This window comes from Hyperoodon ampullatus, assembly GCF_949752795.1.
Source record: "Hyperoodon ampullatus genome assembly, chromosome: 3".
NCBI classification, from domain to species: domain Eukaryota; kingdom Metazoa; phylum Chordata; class Mammalia; order Artiodactyla; family Ziphiidae; genus Hyperoodon; species Hyperoodon ampullatus.
Genome location: NC_136916.1, coordinates 94,754,221 through 94,780,971, shown reverse-complemented (window position 1 = coordinate 94,780,971; position 26,751 = coordinate 94,754,221). Strand labels below are relative to the sequence as shown.

The 26,751-nt window shown below is 53.8% G+C and overlaps 2 protein-coding genes across 4 annotated transcripts in view; both read right to left on the bottom strand.

Annotated features, from left to right (window-relative positions):
- Positions 1–2,533: 2,533 nt before the first annotated feature.
- PLA2G4F (phospholipase A2 group IVF) lies at positions 2,534–16,732 on the bottom strand (the record flags this gene model as incomplete). The annotated part of the gene is made up of 20 exons (XM_079699131.1): positions 2,534–2,904; positions 3,181–3,367; positions 3,900–4,066; positions 4,339–4,533; positions 5,788–5,895; positions 6,008–6,145; positions 6,368–6,482; positions 7,816–8,038; positions 8,294–8,430; positions 10,075–10,210; positions 10,397–10,434; positions 10,622–10,735; positions 10,824–10,993; positions 12,852–12,918; positions 13,394–13,436; positions 13,677–13,717; positions 14,147–14,275; positions 14,379–14,515; positions 15,289–15,361; positions 16,613–16,732. The coding sequence occupies 20 exons, from the start codon at positions 16,730–16,732 to the stop codon at positions 2,684–2,686; spliced, it is 2,559 nt and encodes an 852-aa protein (XP_079555257.1). The 3' UTR covers positions 2,534–2,683.
- Positions 16,733–20,656: 3,924 nt separating this feature from the next.
- Positions 20,657–26,751, bottom strand: part of VPS39 (VPS39 subunit of HOPS complex) — a gene marked incomplete at both ends in the record, with an annotated part of 45,920 nt that continues 39,825 nt past the window's right edge. For all 3 annotated transcript variants that reach the window (XM_079700640.1, XM_079700642.1, XM_079700641.1), the window contains 9 exons: positions 20,657–20,732; positions 21,999–22,090; positions 22,348–22,482; positions 22,648–22,797; positions 23,706–23,751; positions 23,974–24,076; positions 25,119–25,247; positions 25,742–25,859; positions 26,502–26,600. In XM_079700640.1, coding sequence (XP_079556766.1) covers positions 20,657–20,732; positions 21,999–22,090; positions 22,348–22,482; positions 22,648–22,797; positions 23,706–23,751; positions 23,974–24,076; positions 25,119–25,247; positions 25,742–25,859; positions 26,502–26,600 — 948 coding nt within the window. The remainder of the gene's footprint in view (positions 20,733–21,998; positions 22,091–22,347; positions 22,483–22,647; positions 22,798–23,705; positions 23,752–23,973; positions 24,077–25,118; positions 25,248–25,741; positions 25,860–26,501; positions 26,601–26,751) is intronic.

Sequence of the window (26,751 nt, the reverse complement as noted above, 5' to 3'; positions counted from 1 at the left end):
CGTGTCCCGCGGAAGAGTGGACCTCAGTTCTGATTGATGGTGCATTTGGGGACTAAAAAATATATTGGTGATCAAAAAACTCAGACATTGTTAATAGAATGTTATGAAACAATGATACCTAACTTTTTCTATTATTTAGGATATGCAGTTGCTGATTTAACCTAAGTTATTTCTTAAAAAGACAAATTCAGAAAATTTACTGTGTAACTGAAAATTGGTAATTTAAAAAAAAATGTTGGGAAGTGATCTCAGCCTGTCCTCTGTCTTTCATCTTGAAACTGGAATTCTCCTTTGTAATATTTTACTTACCCCCCACAGCACCAAACCCATCAGATATAAATACAGATGAATAATTTCATAACATCACTTCAAGGCTCTGAAGTTCTCTGGAACTGCATCCCTTCGGCCTCCTCCCCAAGTCCCACACTGCCACCTGAAGGTCACCGCAGCATGGCATGGCCAGTGACCTGACCAGGAGCCATCACAGCCCAGAGCTTGTACACAACCCTCTTAGACATGAGATGACAATTAAGAATTACCAAATATATAAAGAAGGTAAAGCCCATGAAGGAGAGGCAACAAAGAATCTACCCCAAGGAAACTGTTCACGTAACAATCAGGAAAATACCATGAAATGCACATATTAACACCATCTGAGGGAAGTGGTGAAGCATTTCCATGCAATGAAAACAAGTAGTTTTGGAAGATCCTATCAGGGAACTTAAACAGGGAAATGTGACAGTCAAAAGTTAAACAAAAACCCCCAAAAGATGGATAGAGAAGCAGGCTGGACACAGGTGGAGCATATATATGTGAACCAAAAAATCATGCAAAGAAAATCCCCAGAATGCAGCACAAATGAAAAAAATAGAATGTGTAAAAGGAAAGTTTAAGGATACAGAGGATCGATTCATACATTTCAATATCCATTTAATAGGAATCCAGAAAGAGAATGAAGAAGAGTAGTGTTTTGATACAATTGGTAGATAATTTCTTAGAGCTTCAAAAAGACATGAATCTCTTAATCGAAAGAGGTCACTGATTTTTTTTAAGTTCCCAATTTAGAAAAATCACAGTGAAACTTTTGAAAATCGAAGACAAAGAGAAAACCCTAAAAATTAGGTAAAGATAAATTACCTACAATGGGATGAGAATTCAGCTGACATCAGGCTGCCCATTGGCAATATGCGATGCAAAGAGGCATTAAAATCTGAGTAGATGTAGGCCTGAACCAAGAATTCTACCCTAATCCAGACTATTATAAGTCAGGGCAAGAAAAGACAATTCCAGACATATCAGGACTCAGAAGGTTTACGTTCCACAGATCCTCCACTATAGAACTATTCAATTTTGCACTCCAACAAAAAGAAAGATAAACCCAAAAGGAAGACAGCAGGTCAAAGGACAAAGACTCATAAAAGATGTGTAAACACCAGCTAACCAGATAGCCTATCTCAAGAGCAATTGTCCCCAGTGAGCAGGCATGAGAGAACCAAGCTACCCTGACCCCATGCCAGCCAAAAGCGCTGGCCCGTTAGAAGCCCAGCTCCCTCAGCGCCCCCTCCCCGGTTCATGTCCAGCTGGAGGCCTGGGGTCCCAGGCCAGGCTGGGGGCACAGGCTGGGATCTAGACACCTTCCTCCCAGCTGGGAGCCAGAAATAGGGTCTTCTTCCCAGAGTCAGGATGGGTGAGGCTTTGTCACATAAGTTCCCTGATTAGAAGAGGGATTGTGACTTTGGCCCTGGAGAGCATGCGTGCGTGCATGCGTGTGTGTGTGTGTGTGTGTGTGTGTGTGTGTGTGTGAGAGAGAGAGAGAGAGAGAGAGAGAGAGAGAGAGAGAGAGACAGAGAGAGAGAGAGAGAGAGAGACAGAGAGATTGAGGGAGGGGCTGTAGTCAAAGAGAGCACTCCTGGCAGAGGGGAGTGTCGAGTGAGTAGTGAGTATGGCAGCCGGGCCAGTGAAGGGCCCCAGGTGGCTCAGCACTGGGTGGGCTGTGGGTGAGAAGAGGCCGCAGAAGCCCTAGCCAGAGGGAGAGGGCCTGAAGACCTCCACACTAAGCCCAGTCAGGGTGGGTCTCCTTTCCACACACCTAAAATCTGCTCATGCTGGAGAGGCTCCAGATATTTGCAAGGTCCCAGGTGGGTCAGAAGAAATGATAAACAGATCCCCCAGAGAGAGAGAAACAGATCCCCCAGAGAGAGAAACAGATCCCCCAGATCGCGGGGGTACATCTGTGAAAAAGGCAGGAACCTGGGCCTCTAAGTTCCCAGCCAGGCTTCCTCTACCTCTGCCCATCCCTGGCAGCTGACAGGCCCCCACTAGGAACACGAACACGAACACGAACACACACACACACACACACACACACACACACACACACACACGCACGCGCAGGTTCACGTTCACTCCGCCCCTGATAAATGGATACGCCTCTAGACACACCCATTTAGCTTCTGGGAAGGGTGAGACTATTTGCACAAGGTGGCAGCTGTACCCCTGATAAGAGAATGTGACCCAAGTTTAAAGAGCGAAGATGAGTAATTAGCAGGGGGACCCACCCACCAGCTGGAGCCCAGCCAGGAGGGGATATCATCCCACAGGGTCCACCACCCCTCCCTCTACCAAGCCCTGGTCCAGAGCCCACAGTCCCTCCTCTGTCCCAGTCCCCCGACTCCAGCCCGGGTCAGCCTCCAGCCCTGTCCCCAGCCCGTCGCTGGCCCAGAGCCAGCCGGAGGGCCTGCCGCACAGCCTCCACGTTGTTCAGAATGTTGTATCGACTCAGGGCCACCAGCCGCTCAAACTCCTGGGGCTCGTAGGTGAAATTCATCATGCCATAGGGGGTGTCTGGCCCATTGATGACAAAGTCCCCACAGGCTTTCTCCTCATCCGTTTGTCGTTCCACACCTGCAGTGGGATGGGGAGAGAGGCCGGGCTAGGGCACTCTGTGGCTAGGAGCTGCCAGTCCAGAAACCCCCTTCCCTAGAGCATCTGGCTGGTTTGTGGGCTCTGCTTGGGGCCACATCTCAGCTCTCTCGCCCACCGGGAGGAGCCGGGCCAGTGTGCATGCTGAGTCCAGGAAGCAGTGGCCAGCTCCGGGCCTCCAGGAGGTACATTGTCCTGGGTCCAGCACCCCATCACCACCCCAGGGCTCCATGGGGCAGACCCAGACCTTCCCCTCACCTGGGGCCAGGTGTGTGCGGAAGGTACGGTTGACCAGGGGGAAGTGCAGCACGATGGGTGAGCGCAGGTCCTCGGCCTTGGCAAACAGGTAGCATTCACGGGGGTCCTTCAAGTCCTCAGGGGGCACCTCAGTGCTGGGGAAGGAGATGCCTCGGTCCAGGCAGTACTTCTCTGTCATCTGTAAGACCTAGGCAGACACCCAGCCCTGTGAGCTTCCAGCCCTGCCTGAGGCGCCCTGGACTCACGCTGGCCCAGGCTTCAACGCCGGCCCTGTCTCCCAGCAGCCGAGTGACTACAGGCTGCAAGAACAGAACCCGTATCTGGGTGTGCAACCTGTCCATCACCCCACAAGCCTCGAGGGAGCTGCTGATAGAGACTCCCTGGAGGGACCCTGTTGGCTCTGTTGTTACCATAGCAACAAAGGGACAGCAAACCTGAACCCAGGCCCAGATAGGAGCAAGGAATCCTATCAGGAACAGCAGGGTCCAGAACAGAGGTCCTCTCTTCACCGGGATAAAGGCTCTCTCTGGCCTCCTCTCCTGAACCCCACTCTCCTCCATCACCTCAGCAGTCCTCCTCTTCCAGCTGGGGAGACCAATGCTGCTAGCGGTGTTCACAAGGTGCCTGCCCACAGCTCAGCACCCAGGCCCTTCTCGAAGGGCGATCCCCCAACACCCAGCCAGGATGCCTTAGCAAGGACCCCCCACCCCGCACCGTACCTCAAAAGGGGCATCCAGGGAGTAGTCGAAGGACAGAATGAGGTCCACGGCTCTCTGCGGCTGCAGGCTCAGCGGGAACGGAGAGTTGATGGCAAAGCCTCCATCCACCAGGTACAGACAGTCCCACATGGGAGTGAGCTGGTTGGGGAAGGCGTCCGGGTGCGAATCTGCACAAAGACAAATGCTTGCTCTTTCCAGCAGCCCTCTTCTCTTGGCACTGGGAATGCCCCTCTGTTGAGAGCTCTCCTCTTCCTACAGCCACGGGGTCTCCCACTGCAGCCCCCGGCCTGCCTTCCAGCACAGTCATCACAGTCCTTCCCCCACTAGCCCCTGGGCAGCAGGAGCGCACCCCCCCAGCCCCCAGGTCAAAAGGCAGCACTGGCCCCAGGGAGCCAGAGGCACAGGCAACAGGCGGGACCCCGCTCAGAGCAGCACCCACCTTTCCAGGCCAAAAACTCCCTGCCAGACGCATAGTCCTTGTGCAGGCAGAGGCCTTGGGTAAAGTTCGAATTCTGGGCTGAGGTAAAGCGGTAGGTGAATATGTCCAGCACAGCCTGGGAGAAGGGCCCTTGCGGGGTGAAGAGCCTGGTTTGCAGCCTCGCTGGGTCGAGCAGCTGGAGCTTCTGGCAGTCGTCTAGGTGGGAGTGGGACAGTGAAATACCGTGAGAAGCCCTCCTTTGTCCAGCGGTCCTCACATCTCAGGGGAGCCCCTCTGTCTCCTCCCCACGTCTCTCCTCCTTCCCCACCCCGCCTCCCGGGTCTCTGACCACTGCTTCCCCGAACCCCCGCCTTTTTTTTTTTTTTGCGGTACGTGGGCCTCTCAGTGCTGTGGCCTCTCCCGTTGCGGAGCACGTGCTCCGGACGCGCAGGCTCAGCGGCCATGGCTCACGGGCCCAGCCGTTCCGCGGCATGTGGGATCTTCCCAGACCGGGGCACGAACCTATGTCTTCTGCCTCGGCAGGCAGCCTCTCAACCACTGCGCCACCAGGGAAGCCCCCGAACCCTTTATAAATGACTTTTTCTTTCATGTTCCCCACGTTTTGAAAGTTGACATGCACGTATTAAAAAAGTTGAAAGTTGGCATTGCATGTATTAAACAACATCACCTACCCTTAAAGTTGCATATGCAACTTCCAATCAGAATTTCACCCATTAAACACCCACTGAACAGTTACCACGTGCTGTGGCGGCCACTGTGCTGGGCACGGGGATGCAGAGATGAACAGGGCCTGACCATGGCCCTCCAGGGCTCACGGCCTACTTAGGGGAGAATCTAAAGAGGTAATAAATGGTGACAGTGTCCCGAGGTAAGGACAACATGGGATGTGCCTACAGTTCTAGGGAACCTTGGTGGTCAGACCCTCGATCAGCCTGGAGGGAGGGACTGGAACAGAGACGCCCCCTGACAAAATGATGTCTGAGCTGAACTTTAAGAACTGAGCAAAAGTTATCCAGGGAAGAAAAGTGGGAAAGGTATTCTACGCAGCAGGGAGCTCATGGGTCATTTAAGGAGCGGGCTGAAGGGGAGCTCTGAGGTGGGGGGACAGAGTGTCAACCAGATACCCAGTGGCCCTGGGCTGAGTTGATCTAATGGGAGCCCAAGCGGAGAATTAAAGGCACAGGTTTATCACGGAGCACTAACAACTCCCACTAGGTTTTCTGACACGGGCTCCCCACCCCTTAGCCTCTCTGTAGACCTCTGGGCATCCAGATACCCTAAGCTAGAAGTCATTTTCTCAATATTTCTCTGAACCGAATAGGACATCCAAGTCCTTCACTGCCCCCTCCCTCATTCCTCATGCCTCTGCCAGGGCCCTGTTGCTGGAAAGAGGTATTGCGGGGGCTGGCGGGGGGTGGGGGTTTGGGGGAGCAGGCTCTCTGCCCTCACCTGTGATGTTTACACTGCCTCTGAACCTCTGTAGGAAGCCAAGGCCCGAGCCGGCGGTCTTCAGGAAGATCTCATCCAGGCTGGCTGCAAACGCGCTGCCCCATATACCTAAGGAGAAAGGCAAAGCCCCCGGCCCTCACAAGTCCTCCACCGGTGCCACCAACTCAGGGCCCGGCGTCTGCCCTGTTCCCATGTCCCCAGCCCTCTGGCCTAGACTCACCCTGCAGGTAGCAAATCCGGGGCTCAGGGCGGAGCTTCAGCAGTCGCCCCATGAAGAACTCTGAGCTAAAGAGCTCAGTGGGAACATAAGCGCCATACTTGGGTAAGCCGACCTCATGGGGGGTGAACTCGCACCACTCTGGGGGCGCAAAGAGAAGGGAATGTCACCAGGGGCTTCCCACCAGGACCCCACGCTTCCCCCGAGCCCTTGTGCCTGAGCAGGAATCTTTGTCTTGTCAACAGCAGGAGGCAGCAAGCCCACTGTGCTCCAAGGCTCCCACCTGTGCCGACAGCCCTGGCCTCTACATCCTCACACCAACCATTGCTCCCACTGGCTTCCTAGGTCCCCACACCCGGGCACCTGCAAAGTCTTCCCCACTGATGTTGCTGCGGACGTTGACACTGGCGTAGATGGGGTAAGGGTTCTGGCCCTGGCTGACTGCCTCCTGCTGGTCAGACAGCTTGGCAGGATTTTCCTGGTCAGGAAAGAAGGGAGGACACTTGGCCTTTGGGGAGTTCCCTTTCCCCACCCCCATGGCCTGAGGCTCGGCACCCTGCAGGTGTGGCGTGCCCACGAGACTTTGGTTGCTAAGGCCAGGGCTCTAGAGACAACTCTCTAAGGGACAGGCTTTGGGCTGCAGCAGAGGCGAGGCCACATGGGGTTCGTGCAATTCCAGGGGCTATGGACCCCCTTCCTTCCCATTCAAGAAAGCCTATCAGAACCCAAGGGAGTCAAGTGACATTTTTAAAGAAATAACTGGGGCTTCCCTGGTGGCGCAGTGGTTGGGAGTCCGTCTGCCGATGCAGGGGACACGGGTTCGTGCCCCGGTCCGGGAGGATCCCACATACCGCGGAGCAGCTGGGCCCGTGAGCCATGGCCGCTGGGCCTGCGCATCCGGGGCCTGCGCTCCGCAGCGGGAGAGGCTACGGCAGTGAGAGGCCCGCGTACCGCAAAAAAAAAAAAAAAAAAAAAAAAAAAAAAAAGGATAACTGAAAATCCACTCTACTTTCTTTGCAAAAGTAAATCACTAGAAAACATGTATTCTTTTCTTTTTTTTTTGCCGTACGCAGGCCTCTCCCTATTGTGGCCTCTCCCGCTGCGGAGCACAGGCTCCGGACGCGCAGGCCCAGCGGCCATGGCTCACGGGCCCAGCCGTTCCGTGGCATGTGGGATCCTCCCGGACCAGGCCACGAACCCGTGTTCTCCGCATCGGCAGACGGACTCCCAACCACTGTGCCACCAGGGAAGCCCCATGTATTCTTTTCTTAGGTATCACATTCATAACAGATAGCCACACACCAGTGGGCCAGGCCCCCAGGGCTGAGAACCTCGCTCAGCTCAAATCTCATCTCCCGATGCATGCTGGGCCTGCAGTTCTAGGAGAAGCCACCAGGTGGCGTGAATCATGTCTGCTTGGCCGTCGGGCTGGAGTGGCATTCTGCCTCAGCAGGAGGTTGGAATCATTTGGGACACTTTCAAAGCACACTTGTACTAGGGCTCGACCCCTCACCAACCAAAACCAGTATCTCTGGAAGTGAGACCTAGGCATGGTGTTTTTGGAAAGCTGTACAGTTGATTCTAATATGCAGACAGACCTGAGAACAGCAGACCAGCCTCTCCCTCCCAGGGAAGGTGAGATGAAGCGTGTCAGCCCACCCAGAGATCCCACCCCTTGCCCCCAGGGAGCTCAGACTTAAAGGATAGCTTTGAAAATCTCAGATCTTAGCCTAATGGGTAAGGCAGAACTAAGTGCTGGTGGGGCAGGGTGAACAAGAGCCATGTTCATCTATTACCTGCTCTTCTCTTACCTCTTGGTATAGGAAATATTCCATGAGAAGCCCCCAGAGGTCGATGAGGGAAGCGCTGTGGCCACTGCTTTCCCGGATCCCCAGTTCCTGGGCATAGTACTGCAGGCGTTCCATGGACATTGCCCCCATCTTACTGCTGCAGACCCGAGCCTGGGCGCGCTCAATAGGGCCCTGCAAGGCCACCTGGGACCATGCTGGGTCCTTGTAGAGTGTGGAGATGCACCTGGGCATGGAGGGAATTAGGAGTGTGGGAGCACAGTAAGGGGAGAAAGGGATATAGGTGTCTCTGAGTCACCCCTCCTCCCCCATCCCTTGCACCCACTGGCCTGCACCAACCACTCAGAGGGCCCTGGGGACTCAGTCCCTTACTGCCCTTCCTGACCCCTTTGGATCCCCGCCCCTCCCCACCAGCTCACCAGGTCATACCTCTGCCTCTTCAGGGCTCCCCTTTTTTTTGCCCCGCCCCTACCTCACTTACCAGGTGGACCCAGAGACTCCGCTCAGATAGGTCACAGTGTCCAGGACGCCGAGCTCCTGTAGCCCGGCCAGGCTGCCATAGAGGGAAGACATGGCTCGGGTTCCACCTCCTGAACCCAGCACGGCCACCACAGGCACCTGGGCACAATAATCATCATGATAACATCTACCCCCACTATTGTTCATATATTATTGCTTAGCATATCAGATATTGGTCTAAGAGCCCAACTTGTATTATCTCTTTCAGTCTTCAAAGAAACCCAATGGCATCCCCACTCTACAGGTGAGGAAACTGAGGCACAGGAAGGTTAGATAATGTGCCCACAATCATACCATCAGTAAGTAATAGCCTGTCAGACTGAAGCAGTATAACCTCAGAGATGGCTCTTAACATTATACCAGGAAAGTATGTACCTGGGAGGTATATTGGATTCACTCAAAACAACTAAAGCAGGGTTTCTCAACCTTGGCACTGTTGGTAATTTTGGACCAGATAATTCTTTATTGTGAGGAATTGTCCTGTGTGTTATAGGACATTTGGCAGCATTCCTGGCCTTCACCCGGCAGATGCCAGCAGCATCCCTCTCCTCTCCCCTAGTTGTGGCAATGTCTCTAGACAGTGACAAATGTCCCCTAGGTGGGTGGGGGGATGAGGTTGCTCCCAGCTGAGAACCACAGAACTGAAGTGACAAAGACCAGCAGGCAGCCTGACCTGCCCCAGACACGGGAGGTCCCCAGATGTCTCTTCAGGATCAGAGGTGCCTGGTGGGATCAGACTAGAAGCTTTTGGGCTGCTCAGCTTTTCTGTGAAGGTTTGGTTCATTCCACCCCAGACTTCCGGTTCCTTTCCCTGTCCTTCCTTTCTTCCCCTGTCTTGAAAAAAATGCTCCCTGGCCATTGCCCCACAAGGTCATTGTCCCTCCAGAGCTCTGGAGGAGACAGAGCTCCCTGAAGACAGGTCTGTGCCCTCTCTACCCTCCACCCACAGAGCGGAGATGGGGCACAGAGCAGGCATTACCAGATGAGCAGTAGGCTTGCTCAGCTTGTCAGCACTGGGCACAGGCTATGTCTCCTTGTACATTTGCAGCCAGAAGGAAGCCACCAGCCTGTTCCTGATTTACCACAGGTCTCCCCCTCAGCACTGCCTTTCCTCCTGCCTCCACTTCCAAATCGCTTTGTCCTGTTATGGACTGAATTGTGTCCTCCCCAAATTCATATGTGGAAGCCCCCATGTGACTCTCTTTGGAGAAAGGGCCTATACGGAGGTAATATAGGTTATGTGAGGTCATAAGGGTGGGGCCTTAATCCCATAGGACTGGTGTCCTTGTAAGAAGAGGAAGAGAGAGTGAGATTCCCACAAACCCCTACACGTGCACAGAGGAAAGGCCGTGTGAGGACACAGCAAGAAGGTGGCTGTCTACAAGTCAGAAAGAGGCCTCGTCAGATAACAACCCCGATGGCACCTTGATCTTGAACTTCCAGCCTCCAGGTGAGAAAATAAATGTCTGTTGTTTGAGTCACCCAGTCTGTGGCATTCTGTTATGGCAGCCTGAGCAGACTAATATACCTCCCTTGGCTGGGGCCGTTCAGCCCTCGTTCATATGGGGTCACATGACTCTCCCGACTGTGCCCATCAGCTCAGGCAAACGGGCCTGCCCCCTTCTTCCTCTGGTCCCCACACTTCCTCAACGCTTCCAGTCACTTCTTAGACACGCAGTCCTCTCAAGGAAGAGGTTGGATTTGGTCCCAGCAACTCTGATGTCTGGCTCCTCCATTCCATACCTGGTTACTGTCAGGAGCCTGGCTCAATCCCAGCACCTGCTGTAGGGCCTTGGACACAACGTGCTTCCTCTTATCCAGAAACTTCTGTTCCCCGTCGCAGAGGTCAAAGCCAAGACGCAGGTCCAGGTCCCCAGAGCTGCCTCAGAGGGGGTGGGGGTGGGGTACTGGGTGACTGTTCAGTGGAGGAGAGCCTCCGGCCAAACCCATTTTCACGGGAGCAGACAGATGCACATTCCGTGGAACCTCCCAGAAAGATGCCACGGGACCCAGTCACCCCCAACACCCGCTGAGCCGTAGGCAGAAGAGTCTCCACGCCACTCACCTCACTTCTGCCTTCACGCTCATAGCCACCTCCTGGCCCTGGAAGAGACAACAGCCCATCCCTGAGCGCACTGAGAGGGACTCGCATTTGCAGCCCCGGTTGCTCTGGTAATTCTGGCCCAGCTGTGGACACCATGGCTGGCCTGATCTTGACCCCCTCCCCCAGACCTTCTGTGGGGGTCACAGAGCAGGCAGGGGCCCCTCAGGCACCCAGACAGAGCCTTACCTCCCCCAGGGCCACGACATGATGCTGCTCCCGACCTAGGGCCAGAGAGGAGAGCAGGATGCCTCCCTCGCCCAGCTTGCTGGTCAGGACCTCCAGCTCAGCACTTGGGCCGCTCTGCAGAGAAGAAAACACCCAGGAAAAGGGGCCTCATCCAGGCTGGATGGATTCCGGCGTCTCCCCCTTCCCAGGCTCCGTCACTCACCTGCAGGACCGTGAGCTTCTCTCCCAGCTCCACCTCCAGCCTGGAACTGAGCACTGGGTTCACGTGGAAGGTAAACGTGGCTGGGAGGCCTGCCTCCAGGGGAGGCTGCAGGGGCAAGAGCTGGGGCTTCTCGTAGGCCCCGGGCACTGCCAGCCGAATCTGCCTGGAGCCTGGGAGCAGGGGGCCTAGGTGAGTGCCAGGTGAGGGGGTGAGAGTGGGGGGTGGTGTGTGGCCCTTGACGGTAGCACGCTGAGCAGCAACTCCCCTTTCCTTCCCCTTGGAAGTACCAGTTCATTGCCCTGCTCACTCTCTGGCAATGGGCCCTACAGACATCATGAAGGACACTCAGGGTCCTATAACCTGCTCTGGTCCGAACTGGAAGGGCCCCTGTCCGGAGCTTATGGGGCTGAGGATTTTGAGATTATTATATTAAGTATATAAAATATAATTCTATAATTACCATATTATAATGATCATATATTAATTATTACATGAATTACCAGTTTTCAACTGGTAGTTTCCCCTCTCTTGCTCCATTCAAGCTCCGTGCTCATTGCCTTGGGGGAGGTTTGTGGCCAGAGAGAAAGCAAATAGGCTGCATGTTGTTTCCAAAGCATAAGCCCTTGGGAGAACATAGAGGGTTTGCAGGGGATGTAAAAGGAAGAAGTGGGTTCGTGGCACAGAGAGGGTAGGCTTGGGGAAGCGGAGGAGAGCCAGCCCCGGCCTGGTGAGGCCAGCTGGGGGGAGGCAGAGGGAGGCCTGTGGGCCCAGGAGCAGTGGGGCCCGCCCTGTGCCTGCAGCTTTCTGGAGAGCAGGCAAGACCCCAGAGAGAAATGGCTACACATGACACCCAGGAAGAGAGGACCCCAGACAGACCCACGAAAGAGCCCCTAACGCCTCAGGAACCGATGTCCAAATGGAATCCCTGTCCCTACATGCCCTCCTTAGCACTAAATGAGACCTGGGGACTTGACATGACCAGGGGTGGGAGGGAATTAGAGAAAATAAGGAAAGTGATCCTTCTCTCATATCACGGTTTACAGACTGAGATTGATAAGGGCTGTTCACAGTCAGAAACAACAGAAGCTGTGGTGGGGAGAGCAGATGGGCCCCGGGTGTTACAGACCTGGGCCTGGGCCTGGCTCTACCGCTTACTGGCTGTGTGACCTTAACAAAGTTTCTTCCCTGAGCCTCAGTCTCATGAATTAAAGGAGGATAATGACTGTACCTACGTCATTACAAGGTTGTTATGAGGATTAAAAGATAAAACACTGTAAAATGCTTAGGCCAGAGCCTGACTCATAGTAAGTGCACCATGTTACCTGGGCACGACTCAGCCCGTAGGCTCAGACTCCCAGTGTCGGAGAGGACCTTAGCTGTCACGCAGCCTCCGCTCCCCTCCCAAAGCTGGAACCCCTCCCGAGTGGCTGTCCCCTGTGGCAGACTGCCATGGCCCCAGTTCTTCACTTCTGGAGTTCTCACTGTTTGCCATGTGGCCTCGGTTCCTCTCACTAAAGAGGCTGGCTATATTCCTTGCCCTCCAACTTAGAGTCAGCCTTGTGCTTGTTTTGGCTAACAAAATGTTAGTGAGGGCCGTGATGTGACCAAAGGCTCGAAAAGCACTTGCTCATCCGGCCATGCGCTCTTGCTCCTCTGCCAACGTCTTAAGAACATGCCCAGGCTTGTCCGCCGGTCACAGGAGGTGGATGAGGGACATGGGAGCAGAGCCAGGTCACTCCCCCAAGCCCAGCCTAGATCAGCCATGCCCCAGCTGACCACCAGATGTGTCTGCCACTGAGATTTTGTGGGTGTCTTTTGTACAGCAGTAGTTGAACCGATACAGCCTCTGTGCTTGAATACTTCCAGGGACAGAAATTTACTGCTTCTGGAGGCAATCCATGTCATCCTTGGTCAGCTTTCAGCAGTGAAAAATTAAGAACTTTCTGCCCCAGACCCATCTTCTTGAAACCAGCAGCCCCCAATCCCCCAGGAGACAAGGCAAGACCCAAGGCCCCTGACCAGACTCACCATACTCTTGATGTGGGGCTGTCCCATCTCCCCTGAGGGTGCCCTGGATTCTCAGACAGGGCTGAGCCTGAGGAAAGCAGAGGCCTGTGGAAGCCAGACAGTCCACAGGGCCCTGCACGGGGCCTGAACCAGGATGGAGGGAGGGAAGGGTATCTGGGGCAGGGTCGAGCTAACATCTTTCCCAGGGCCTGTGCTTTACGAGCAGGGGTCTTCTGTCACAGCCCCCCTCCCAGGACTCAGAGGAAGTGGTCCCTGGTGGGAAAGGGGGAGGAGATGAGGGGCCCTGACGGTGGCTCCTTGGCCGACTCAGAAGCCAGGTGAGCAGTGTGCTATGTACAGGTGGAAAGCCTGGCTTCTGGGCTATTCCATCAGGTGGGAGGCAAGGTGCCCCCTTGTCCCTGGAGGTGCCTCCCCAGCACATCTCCCCTCTGAGGAGGGGTTGAGTGTCCTTCAGGCAAGTGGGCATGGTTAGCTCAGTCGTGGACTCTCCAATCCCCCAGCCCCCAGCCCTGGGCAGCCCCAAGCTGGCCACCCCTACTCACCACCAGGACCCCATTGGTGATGACTTCAGACGCTGGCACCTGGCTACAAAGGATGAGGGGCTCATGGGACGCCTGAATCCCCCAAGATGGCTATTACTGTAATAATGTAACCAAAGCAGCTGGAAGAGCCTGGGGAGCACGGCAGGTTTGGGGGTAGGGGTGGGCATCAAGGTCAGGCCATCCCCTCTCAGGCCAGGCCAACGCAGGACCTGGTGAATGACAGCTGGGAGTTTTGGGTGGGTCTCAGAGTAAATGGGAGGGTACAGGCTCCACCTGGACTCACCTGTCCTCCAAAACAAATTCCACCTGCAGCTCTTGTGAATCCTACATGGAGAGAGCAAGGGAGCACGTTTTCAGAGGTCCCAGAGCCTCAGGACCTTCCCCTCCCACCCCCAGTTCTACTCAGCTCCAGCGACTAGAAGGCCAGACTGATGTTGTGGCTGCTCGTGGGCACAGGACAGGGTAGCGACATCACCACTAGGAGCTCCATCTGTTCAAGGCTGTGGACCGGCGCCATTCTAGACACTGAGAATTCAGCAGGGACCAAGACACACAAAGCCCCTGCCTTCAAGGAGCCCACGTGTTGGCTTCCCTCAGGGAAGGAGTGCTTGTGGGAAAGCTTTGTGGGGTCATTGCTGCAGGGTGGAAGAGGGTCTGTCTTGGAGGTTGGGCCTGTGCTGATCGGGAGCCCCCTGTGCCAGGGCCTCTTCTCTTGGGACTGGGCTCATTGCTGGCACAGGTGGAACCGCTCACCTGGTGGCTGAGTGGGAAGGTGTGTCTGTGCGGTTGGTGGGGCTTGAGGCTCCTCAGGTCAAACAGCAGCAGGGAGAGCTGGTCACTGTCCAGGACGTCCTTGTCGTAGAGGGTGAGCTCCAGGACGTTCTGGGGGCAGGGAAGGAGGCAGGGGGGCCTGAAGCAGGGCAGAGGGCAGGCAGCTGGGAGGAGCCCTCTCCCTCCGCAGCCCCAGCCCCTCGCTGACCCTCACCTTCACGGCGCCATGGACCCGGTAGTGGAAGGTTTCGTTCCATTCGGGATCACGGCAGTTGGCTACCACCCTTGTCTGGGCGGGGCTGGGGGATGCTGTGTGCAGCCACAGCTGCACGTAGCAGTCGGCTTTGGACACTGTAGGTGGGATGGGGAGGGTTCCTCAGCCTCTAGCTCTTATGGCTGGAAAGGTTGCCTGGAGGAGACTGGGGCTGGATGGGAAGGGGCAGAGGAGAGGAGGCTGCAGGGTGGGACGGGGAGACGCGGGAGAGCCCATGTCCTTGACTCCGTCTCCACCAGTTACACCTCCCATTCAACTGAATGGAGATCCTGCTGCAGCCATTTCTAAAGGTCATGTGAGGGGCTTCCCTGGTGGCACAGTGGTTGAGAGTCCGCCTGCCGATGCAGGGGACACGGGTTCGTACCCCGGTCCGGGAAGATCCCACATGCCGCGGAGCGGCTGGGCCCGTGAGCCATGGCCGCTGAGCCTGTGCGTCCGGAGCCTGTGCTCCGCAGCGATGAGGAGCCCGCGTACCGCAAAAAAAAAAAAAAAGGTCATGTGACAGCACAGAGCACTGAGTCATTCCCAGTAAGGGCCTAATTCAGGAAACAAGCACTGACTGGAAACCCCTAGAGAGCAGACGGTAACTTGTGGCAGCAGCAGCCCTCACACGCTCACCCAGGCTGGCAACCTCCACGAGCCAGCCTCAGGGAGGAGGTGGTGGTCTGCACACTGCCTTCCCCTCCAGCTCCCGCAGCCTGCCCCAGGCTGTGGCCTGGGCTCCCTCACCAGAGAGCCCTCCATCCGCTCCACTCTAAACACACATGCACTCTTCAGGCCAGCCCCTGCTGAGCTCTGGGGAGGCCCGAGGGAGAGGAAGGGAGAAAGCATGAAATTGGGGGTCACTCACACAGGTCTGTGCCCCGGATATTTCTGGCCCTCAGCACCTTCACCTGGAGGTCATAGTATGGGTGTGTCTCCCGCTGAAAGGACAGAACTCCGGGGACTCAGTTCCAGGAAGCCAGGTGTGAGGCCTGACCTCCCTGCTGTGGTGCCCACCCAGGGCTTCCCTTGTCCCATCGCAGAGCGGCAGCCTGGCCCAGGGTCACTGACGTCACTGTGCCAGGGACCCAGGAGGCCTCGACAGAACAAGCTCTGGGAGCTGAGTGTGTTGGTGATGAACCTGACCTTGGAATCAGTCAGGCTGGGATCAAATCTAAGCTGCACTGTGGACTAGCTAAATGGCCTTGGGCAAGAGACTTGATTTCCCTGTGCTTTAGTTTCTCTGTCTCTAAATTGGGGGTTATGATGATAATCTCACAGGGCTGTAGCAAGTTTTAAATGAGAAGTCGTACAAACTGCCTGGCATAAGTGCTTAATACATGGAGCCATTTTTACTAATTATGTTTATTATGCACCACGAACATGCAGCCCCCCTGACTACAGTGCTGGGGCTGTAGCTTGAGAGTCAAAGTGAGAGCTGGAGTGATGTGCTTAAGAAGATTAAGTATCAAAAGAGAAAACTAGGGGCTTCCCTGGTGGTGCAGTGGTTGAGAGTCCGCCTGCCGATTCAGGGGACATGGGTTCGTGCCCCGGTCTGGGAAGATCCCACATGCCACGGAGCGGCTGGGCCCGTGAGCCATGGCCACTGAGCCTGCGCATCCGGAGCCTGTGCTCCGTAACGAGAGAGGCCCTCTCACAACAGTGAGAGGCCCGTGTACCGAAAAAAAAAAAGAGAAAACTGTGATGGACCCTACCCACTAGCTCCTGACAAAGGCTAGAAGACGGCCCAAGAGGGTGCGGGCAGGTAAAGGAAAACCAAGAGTCACCCAGCTGGTACTGGTCTGATGAGTCGCTAAGGAGACGGCAGCTTGGGCTCAGGAGAGGTAACAGTAGACTGCAGCCTCCTGGGAGTGAGGCTATCTCCTCCAGATCCCAGCGAGTGCCTCATTTCCCCCCACTCCCTCAACCCCCATTCTACAGCCAGGCTAGGGCGTACTGGGCAAAAGCCAATCAGCTGCAAGTGTCACATGGCTTCCATTTCCTAACTGGGGGTGATTAACTTCAAGATTATATATTTGGCCAAGCTCTCTAAGCTCTACCAGGTAATCTGGAGCAAATCGGTCCTGGCCCAGATCAAAATGCATTCCCAGGGCTGATCCCAGTCTCCACAGGGCCCTGTGCGCCCAGGACTCCTCCTGTCCACACCCCCCAGGGGAGATCAGGTACTTTACCCAACACCGCCTCCACTGAGGTTCCCTCTTCTGTCTCTTCTGCAGCAACACCGCACCCACGAGGGGCAGCCCCTTGCCTGTCAGCCACCTGGGCCAGAGCGCCCAGAGCGCCCAGAGCATGGCCGGGCAGCCTGGCTCCCTCCCGGCAGGAAGCCCTGCCTGCGCTCCTCTGGCTACACTGGCTGCTGGCTCAGGTCTGACAGGTAGCTGGAGTGGGGAGGGTGGAGCAGCCTGCTCTGCTGAGGACTCACAGCTGGGGCTGGAGGTGGGGTTTGACCAGCTCCAGGAAGTGACTGGAGCCCAGTGTCCTCTAGCAGGAGGGACTTTAGACCCTCTCAAAGAGGATGAGGAACTGGCACTCTGGTTCCCACACCTAGCCCCTGGTTATCATGGGGCTGCTTATGGAAAATAGATGCCTGCGCCTTACTCCCCAGACGATTTGATTTAGAGGGTGTGGCTAGAACCCAGGTGTTCGTACTTCCAACAAGCCTTTTAGATGATGCAGACACAGGTGGTCCAGGGAACAGCAGAGCCAGAAAGTGCTGCATCAGGGGCTTAGTTTCCCCCAGCTATCAGAAGAGACTCAAACTAACACCTTTCAAGTCCCACCTTCCCCACAGCTCTTAAGCAGAAACATGGAAATCTCTGGTTCCCCACAGTGTTTCATCTGGACTCAAAGGTGTTTCTAATCCCTCAGGGCCTCTCTCATTTGTTCCCCAAACACTGAGAGGCTGCTGTGTGCCAGACACTGCGCTAGGCCCTGGTCCGAAGGTGAGGAGGGCCCAACCGTATCCTGAAGAAATTCAGACTCGTGATTCCCCGCTGTGGCTTCTAACCAGGACCACTTCCTGAATCTGTGGAAATACCTGGATGGTCCAGGAACAGAAGTAGGGATATGGTCAGGTGGTATCGATAAGGGCAGGTAAAAATCGGCCTGCCTGTCCTTAAGCTACTAGAGATAAAGGCTTTAGAGGGTCCCCTTTGACCATCGTGAGCCTTAGGCTGCAGGTGGTGTGTGATGCTCCCTTTTCTGCAGACCTCTGCCACCTAGGTGGCCAAGACAGGCACAGTTTCTGGAAGACAGGATCTCTAGGGCAGTGAGCTGTTGGGAGATACATTTCTTTACCTCAACCAAGACCCAGTCATCTCCACTCTCCTCCCCAGTGCCCAAGTTGGGAGACTGAAAAGATGACATTCCAAAATGAGGTGATTCAACTCTGAAATGAACTCTGCAGGCAAGTTCAGACCAGAAATTCCCAGAACTGCTGTTGGCAAGGTCCCAAGGGGGAGGGCCTGTTTCTGCTTAATTTGGAGCATGAGGCCAAGACCTGTGCTGGGGTCTCAGAAGTGCCAGAGTTCCAGCCTCTTAGTGACCTGTATGCACAATGTGGAGGCCCACGGAGCCACAGCAGGGGAGCCTGAGGGAGGGGCACAGAGCTAGCTGGGGGCAGAGCCAGGCCTGGTGTCCAGGACCCCTGACTGATTAGAGTGCTTTCTGGGCTGTACCACACTCTCTCCTGGAAGTCATCGGCCCCATGCCTCAAGAAAGTCATACCTCTTAGTCCCAGACGTTTTTTTCATCCCCAGGGAAAACGCAGGATGGCCAGAGATGGCTCCGGAGAGGGACACAGAAGGACCAGATTGCCTTTTTGGAGGTGGCCAAAGTGGACCAACACTTCTCCACTTCTCAAACATCCCTAGGTCCCTTAATCCCACCAACTCAACATCTTTCCTGCCTGTCCCAGTCACTGAGCTGCAGGAAGAGGAAGAGGCACAAGGCCCTAATATGTGAAATGAAGGGCAAGTAGTCTGGGTCAGCTAGAGTTGCAGTGTCTGCTAGCACTTTTGTGATGCTGGAAATGTTCTGTATCTGTGCTGTCAATATCAGCTACACACTAGCTGTACTGGACGGCACACATCAACACAGCAGTGTTATACTGACTTTTTTTCTCAGTCACTAATTGGATTAGTCTTCTCGATTATTAACGTCTCATTGTTATTTTCATCAAATCCCACAGGAAAGGGGGAAAAAGAGACCCAGACAGGCTTGCTTTCGTACTTCATGATGTTTATTATGAGAGATCTTCGTCGTCCACACTACAGAGCTTTCATCTCCAGCTTTCTCCACACCTCCACGGAGGGCAGAGAGTCCAGGGAAGGAGAATGGAGTTCAGGAAAACTGGGTCATTTATGTATTCCAGAAGGGAAGGAAACACACATTCTTCATTCTACTGCTTCAAACACGTGTGCCACACAGGTAGGGAGAGACACACACCGCAGGCGGGGAAGGCAGGGCGCTCGGGGCGGGGCCAGTTTCTGCGGCTGCTCCCAGTGGAAGCTCAGTCCAAGCCGCTGCAAACAGGGCCCCGGGCAGCACTGCATCTCAGCGGGGGTGTGGCCAGTGGGACGTGGATCTTGTGAAGCACTGCTTGGCCTCCCAAACCTGAGCAGAGTGCCCTGCCTCTGTGAACCATGCTGACGGCCCTCACTCCGTCCCTTCAGACCCTCTGCAGAGAGCGTGCCTGGGAGGAGCCTCATCTACACCAGCAAGTCAGGCTACAACACAGGCCCCAGACAGCACGGTGCTGGGGTTTCGAAAGGATCTCATGTCAAGGACAGGCCACTAGAACAGTATCAGTATCGGGTGCTGTCACATACCCTCATTACTGTTAGAAACACTGGGGTAACAAGACGATGCATCTACAAAATCCCCAGGAGGACAGGATGCAGGGCCGCTGTCCCTGTGTCCTCAGCCTGCAGTGCTAGGCACCCCTCCTGTGGGCTCTAGAGCCCTGTGGGAGGCAGGGTCTCCCCCAAACACAAACAAGTGCTCAGCGGATCTGGCAGTGAGTTATGTCACAAACTCCTGCTGCCAGCAGCTCGGCTGACTCTCGGCTGTCCCCAAGCACCTCACAAGCACGCCCTACATCACGTCAGTGTCAGTTCCTGATCTGATCGTTCTCTGTGTGTAGCAGAGATCCACCTACCTACCATATCCCAGAGCCATCCTCCAACCCCTGCAAAACAAAGCTGGAGAACAATGGCCAGGCCAAGGTGTAAGGTAGGCGGATGACACTGGCTGGGAAGAGAAAGGTGCCCAGAGCACAAAGCACTCTGCTCAGAAAGCCTAAACCAACCTGCCCTGGGTGGCTGGTGGATGAACCAGGAGCAGGGGCCTCTGCGGACACCTGCCAAGAGGTCACATACCCAGGGCAGCCCACCCTTAGAGCAGCCGTCACACTCGGCCCCGAGGGACCGAGAATGAGGCTCTCCTAAGCTTCCAGGCACAGTGCATACAGTCCAGGGAGGATCTATTTACAACACACCTGACAATCGAGCAATGTATTCCTAGAAACTGGGACTTCCTCTTGCTTCTCATTTTACCTTGTTTAAAATACTAGTTATTCCCGGTGTCAGGAAAATAGGAGAGAAAGCCTGGGTGGAGAAGTGGGGGGTGAGATAAAGGAAAAAAATAAGTAGAAAGTGAAGGAGACTGAAAAATAAAGAGCCGAGTAGGGAGACTGGTGGGGGGACACAGGGTCAGCGACTACAAAGTGACCAGCATTACCTAGAGGACGGGCCATTTGGTCTTTGCAGCCAGAGGAGCTCTGGTACTCCAGGCCTTCAGGCAGCCGAGCTGAGGGCTCCTGTGAAGTCCTGCATGTATCTTAATAGAAAACTTGGAATAAACAACCCCAGGGTTGCAAACACCTGAGACAGTTTCCTTATTCGGGTGATTGGAATGCAAAGACAGGATGGTGCCCTTCCCCATCTCCTCCTGTCCAAGCAGGTATAAAATTCTCCGGAATTGCCTGCAACATAATGGTATATAAGGTGTAACTAATTGCTTTTTCTATTAAAAGTCTGGCAACGCCAGAACACAAGTCTCATTGATTCAGAGATGTTCCACGGCACAAGGTAGCCAGTAGTGTCCAAATGGGGAGACTCCTGGTGGTGGCAGCAGCCCCCGATTCCCCAGGCCGGGGCTCTCCCCGCCTCTGGGATAGCCGAGTTGTCCGCTGCTCAGTCTTCGGCTTGCTGGGCTCAGGTGTCAGCCGGGTTGACCTCTTTGGAGCAGAAATAGTGCACGACCACCCCATTGGGGTATCTTGCAAATGCACTGCAGGGAAGGAAAATGACCTGGGAGTGAGGACTGCCTCTAAGAGAAGACCACTTCTTACCGGAAAAGGCACCTTACCGGGTGCCATTCCAGAAGCCGCCCACCCTAACCACAAAGAGCAGCCTGGCATCTCTGGATTTACGTAGTCACCATCTCTGTCAAATATCCGAACAGAGGATGAGGTCCACGCCATTTGAGCGCATGGGGATATTTCTTACTGTCATCAATGTGCAAGCATAGGCAGATGGGGCAGTACACCAGCCTGGCTCAGCAGCGGCTGAGAGCCAACTGCTCATCAGAACAAGTTTTGGGCTAATTTTTTTTTTAATATTTGTTTATTTATTTGGTTGCACCAGGCCTTAGTTGCAGCAGGTGGGCTCCTTAGTTGCGGCATGTGAACTCTTAGTAGCAGCATGCATGTGGGCTCTAGTTCCCTGACCAGGGATCAAACCTGGACCCCCTGCACTGGGAGTGCGGAGTCTTATCCACTGCGCCACCAGGGAAGTCCCTTGGGCTACTTTTAACAAAGGATAGCGAGTCTTTCTAAAGAAAAGGATTCTTCCAGCCATATAAGAAAAAGGACAAATCATTCTTCTTTGAAGGAAAGGGGACTGACTGGAGTATATGCCTTAAAACAGAATGATGCTGCCTCAGGATTTTACTCAAATCATGAGGCAGCAGGTTGAAAGACCTTTTTCTTCCTTCAGAGGTGTATCCTTAAAAGATAAGGGCTTCCTGCCCACATACAGTTCTCACACACCCCCTGGCTACATCACAATGTTTAGCTGCCAGAGGGGAAGGGCTTTATGGGCAAGGAGTCAAGAGCTCCATGCCATACATTTCAGGCCTTTAAACTCTCAAACCCCCTCCACACCCCCGTCAGACAACGTGGCCTGCCCTCTGGAGCCTCAAGAACGAAAAGCGGCCCGGATAGTCTGCAGCTGCACTTTCCTCTTTTTTTTTTTTTTTTTTTTTTGTGGTACGCGGGCCTCTCACTGTTGTGGCCTCTCCCGTTGCGGAGCACAGGCTCCGGACGCGCAGGCTCAGCAGCCATGGCTCACGGGCCCAGCCGCTCCACGGCATATGGGATCCTCCCAGACCGGGGCACGAACCCGTATCCCCTGCATCGGCAGGCGGACTCTCAACCACTGCGCCACCAGGGAGGCCCCACTTTCCTCTTTGGTTAAGGGGCATAGGGACATTTAAATCCATCCTGAGTGTGACCCACATCAGAGCCGACAATGCATAGCTGTGGATGAGGCTCACCTGTTCCCAATTTTCTTCTTACACACCATGCACACCTTCTCCTCTGTGATGATGCACTTCACCTGCTGGTGTAAAATCCGCTCTTCCTGGACCTGGGAGCAGAGAGATTGGGGGAAAAGTCCCACTGTCCAGCAGGTATTTAGAACAGAAGGAAGGGCCGGCACTGTCTCATTTCCCAGCCCCCAGAGACTCCCCTAATTGAAACACCTGCATTTAAATGCCCAGTTGGTTACCGATCAGCTTGAACTAGAGTTCAAAAGCATAAAGCTCTCCCTTTATCTACAGGGAACGTGGTAACTGTCTCACACTGAAAAGTACACGCCTGCCCTCGTGTCTGAAAGGCTCATACCCTCAGGAACTCTGCATGGAGAAGGTTCTTGAGCACTTGATTGAACCGTTTCTTTTGTGCATTCTCTTCCAAGACCTTTTCCAGAAAGATGCGTATATCGTTAATCTGAGTGTTCGCTGGAAGAAGGTTGATGGCCTGGGGACGGGAAGAGAAAAGGGAATAGGGTGAGGCAGGACACGAGTGAGACTGAGGAAATGACTGACGTCACGGAGCCCTCGAACTCCAGTCCCTCCTCTGGCCCCTCTTCTCATTCCATGCTGTCCACACGCGCCCTCCGTCTCCCCGAGAAGAACTCCTGACCTTGGTGGTATCCAGTTTGCCATGGTGCAGCTCGAGGACCTGCAGGGCGGCTTGGAGGTTGGCTTGTGGCTCCAGCAATTCCAGCTTGATTGGCCCCAGGCAGTGAACGCTGGGCGGGGACAGGTACATCCGGAGCAGGGACAGATACACCTGTCTCATACACAACAAGCCACGCATGTCAGGTTGGCAGCAACCCTCCCAGAACCCCCAGTGTGACCACACCTAAAGGCAAGAGGGTTGGTCTATAGGAACAGCTGTCACGGAGCATTTAAAACTCATCATTTTTCACCTTTTAAAAAATTTTGTAAAGTCAGTCAACTGAAGATGTCAAAAATTAAAGATTGTGTTCTCCCTGAGAGAAAAAAAATGAAATGCCTTGTATTTGTTTTGCATTACATTGTTAACAAAACGACTCAAAGAGATCCCTCATTTCCTTTGGCTTTGAAGGCTGAGACCCTGCCACGTATTAGCAGGTGAGGATTACCCAAGATGAGATGCTGCATCTCCTACTGGTACCCGTACCACAGTTTCTCAGCCTCAGCACTCAGTATTCTGGGCCGAATAATTCTTTGCTGCGTCTGTGCTGTGCACTGTTTAACAGCAACTCTGGCCTCTATCTCCTAGATTCCAGTAGCACCCCTACCCCCAGTCATGGCCACCAAAAACGTCTTTGTACATTGACAGATCCATGTGCAATCTAGACAGAGCACACGTGTGCACCTTACCAGAACCATCAGATGTTCCTTCTCAACAGGCTGACCACATAAATTTATTACATAAATCAGGATTTTTTCGAGAGTAAAGGGGCAGGGGTGCTAGGAATAATCACACGGACGACGACAGATGTAAGCCAGAACCATCCCAAGCAAACCAGGATCATGGTCACGCTGCCTCTACCTCAACACGCACGTGCAAAACCAATCAGCGCATTGACCCATGACCTGTCTTATCTTAGCAATTCATACCAGGGTCACCTGTGGCCAAACCAGAGGGGTTAGCTATGCTAAGCGGGACAGTGCAATGCACCCGTGCTCCCTGGGGCCAGGGTCACTACTTACATCTTTGTTGCCATCTTTATTTTGGTCATAATGCTTGTGGCAGTACCTGCAAGGGAGAAAGTGGTCAGACAAGGCCACGTCTAGAGACAGCGCATCGATGCTGCCTGCGTGAGCAGCCTAACAACAGCAAAATCGGGAGCCAGCATACGAGGTGATTCTCGCTCCTGCTGAAGGGTGGAGGGGTGGCTTTCTTAGCCTCTCACGCCTCTCATCTCTCTGGGGGGCCTCTTTTAGACCCTTGCAAGGTGGGATGACAGGGTCAACGTACTCTTCAGCCATTCTCGTATCCTTCAGGATGTGGACATAGATGAAGAGAGCTTGTTCGTGTTTCCCCATGCGTCCCAGCAGCAGAGCACGCTCTTCTAAGAGGCCTGTGGGGAAAAAGGTGTATAAGTAACCATCATCCCTATTAGGCAAGCCCAAGGCCAGGGGCTAAGCTATTAGAGGAATGGGTATTGGGGAAATATAAAAGGGGAAAAAATATTTTTATTACTTGGGATTTTTTTCAAGGAGAAAATTACTAAAATTTTTAAAAGGGAAGAGGGGAAGGAGCTATTTTAGGAGGTACTTTATCCCATCTTTTTTGTGACTGCTTATAAATGGGCAACAACACTTGATGATCAGCCAAGTGCATAATAAGCACCTACAATGTACCAGGCACTTCAGCTAGGTAAACAGACACCTGGTCTCTGCTCTCATGGAGCTTATACATCAGACAGACGTGTGTCTTTTTTCAGACACACGTCTGTCTGATGTATAATTAGACATTATGCCAGATTGTAAAAACTGCTAACCAATGAACTTGGCCAAGAATACGTACTGAAGCAAGAAACAGCTTTCAACCTGGCCATCAGTTAGCATGTGGTGGGGCTTCCCTAGTGGCACAGTGGTCAAGAATCCGCTTGCCAATGCAGAGGACACGGGTTCAAGCCCTGGTCCGGGAAGATCCCACATGCCGCGGAGCAACTAAGCCCATGTGCCACAGCTACTGAGCCTGCGCTCTAGAGCCCGCAAGCCACAACTACTGAGCCCACGTGCCACAACTACTGAAGCCCACGCGCCTAGAGCCCGTGCTCCGCAACAAGAGAAGCCACCGCAATGAGAAGCCCGCGCACCGCAACGAAGAGTAGCCCCCGCTCGCCGCAACTAGAGAAAGCCCGTGTGCAGCAATGAAGCCTCAACGCAGCCAAAAATAAATAAATAAATAAAAATTAGCATGTGGTTCATACCCAAAAGAGACTCCTCTCAAACAAAACTGAGCCTTCAGAGGGGAAAGAACAGGAGCACAGGCCTGAAACATGTGGTTTTTCCCAGGCCCAACCTTTTGGAGGGCTGGGGAACTGGTAAAAGGGAAAGATCCGTTTTTGCATTACCTTCTGCTAAAGTGGCTCTGGACCTAAGCCAGACACTCACCATCAAAAGGAAAATCACAGATGAGCCGGCCTGGGTCATAGTAGCTAGAAATTTCCAAGAACTTAAGGAGCTTCCGTCGGTATTCTCCCAGCTCTCCTTCTTCCTCACCAGCAGGGACTGGAGTTTTGCCTTGAAGGAAAACCATGCTCAGCATGAAAGGATGCTGTCAGGCAGCAATGTGGGGTCATTAAGAAAGACGAGAGGGATGGGATTCAATAATCAGAAAGGGCCTCCATGGTGGTTTCCAGTTGGCCTTCTCTTAGCTTATGGTCTCTACATGGCCCCAAAACATCAGCTTGAGGTAAGAAAAAAAAACCAAGCTGCATAGAGAAGCACTCTGCTAGACAAACCTGTTTCTTATCAGCACAGGTGTCACTCTGCGGACAGATCTGCTCCTTCCCCACCACCAGGGGTGACGCCCAGGGAAGCTAAGAGGTGCCCAGATCCGGACACCAGTCCCTGAGTCTCACCTGTGGGGTCACTTAGCTGCCCTGGCTCCTCTGAGGCACTGCCTGCCCACCTGGGCCTACAGAGAAGGTCTGCTCCCCTAAACCACCCACGGCACCCTCAGGTCCAGCTCTCCTCTAAGGCCTGGGGCCACCCCGCTTTCCAAGAACTGGTACCTGCAGGGAAGGACAGGAGATACTCCTTCATCAGACCTTGCACCTTCTCACAGTACAGCTGGATCAGGCAGTTGTGGAACCGAGAGCCCGTCTCCTCCCAAACGTGGATGACGTGTTCCTGAGGCAAGATACAGGTCTGCCTGGTACCCTCTGTGCTGTGACCCAGCCCATTGCCCAGGCTCCCTCACATTTTTAAGGCCCAAGAGGTCCCATCCAGATTGTCCCTTAATTAGGCCATAAATATTACCAAGGGATAGCTCTTCTAAAACCACTGGGAAATTTCACAGTACAACCCAGCAATATCAGGAATTATTGTCTTGATTTCCAATCGAAGCTCCTTTATTAACTCTGTCTCATAATCCTCCAAATCAGCCCATGTAATTAAGGTTGAATATTTGCATTCTGGTACTTAGGACTGATTTGTTGTCCTTCGGTCACAGTTGAGTCTGGCTGTACAAATGTGGCTTTGAAATGTTTTTCTCCAACATCCTTCTCTTTTATCTCTCTGAACGTCATCTTTAGAAGGTAGCATCTTTAAATCTTTAGAAGATAGCATCAAAAAGTGACATCTCCAGCTTGGTCTACTGGGATCTCTGTCTTCAGAGGATATTACATTCCTTACATTCCTTACAATTCCTTCCTTACATTCCTTCCAATCCCCAAGGGACACAAACCCTAATCTGAACTGGCTAATCACTGACGCATGCAGTCCTGGATCCTGGGCTTGAAGCTTTTTAGTTCAGATCAAAAAATACCTTACCAGATAAGGAACTGCCAGACCCTTAAAATTCTCCACTAAGAAGCCAAGCACTCGGTCTCGTGGCAGAGACTCCACCTCTGGGAGGTCCTCAGTAAATATCTGTTGGAACAAAACCCAAGTTCTAGCAGCAGAACCATCTGATGGCAATTCTTCCAAATGCACATGTGCACAAGTGTAGGGTCAAGTGGACAGACACTGTATGGGAAGGGTATCTGTGGCCAGTTACTATGGGACAGACTAGGTCGCAGGT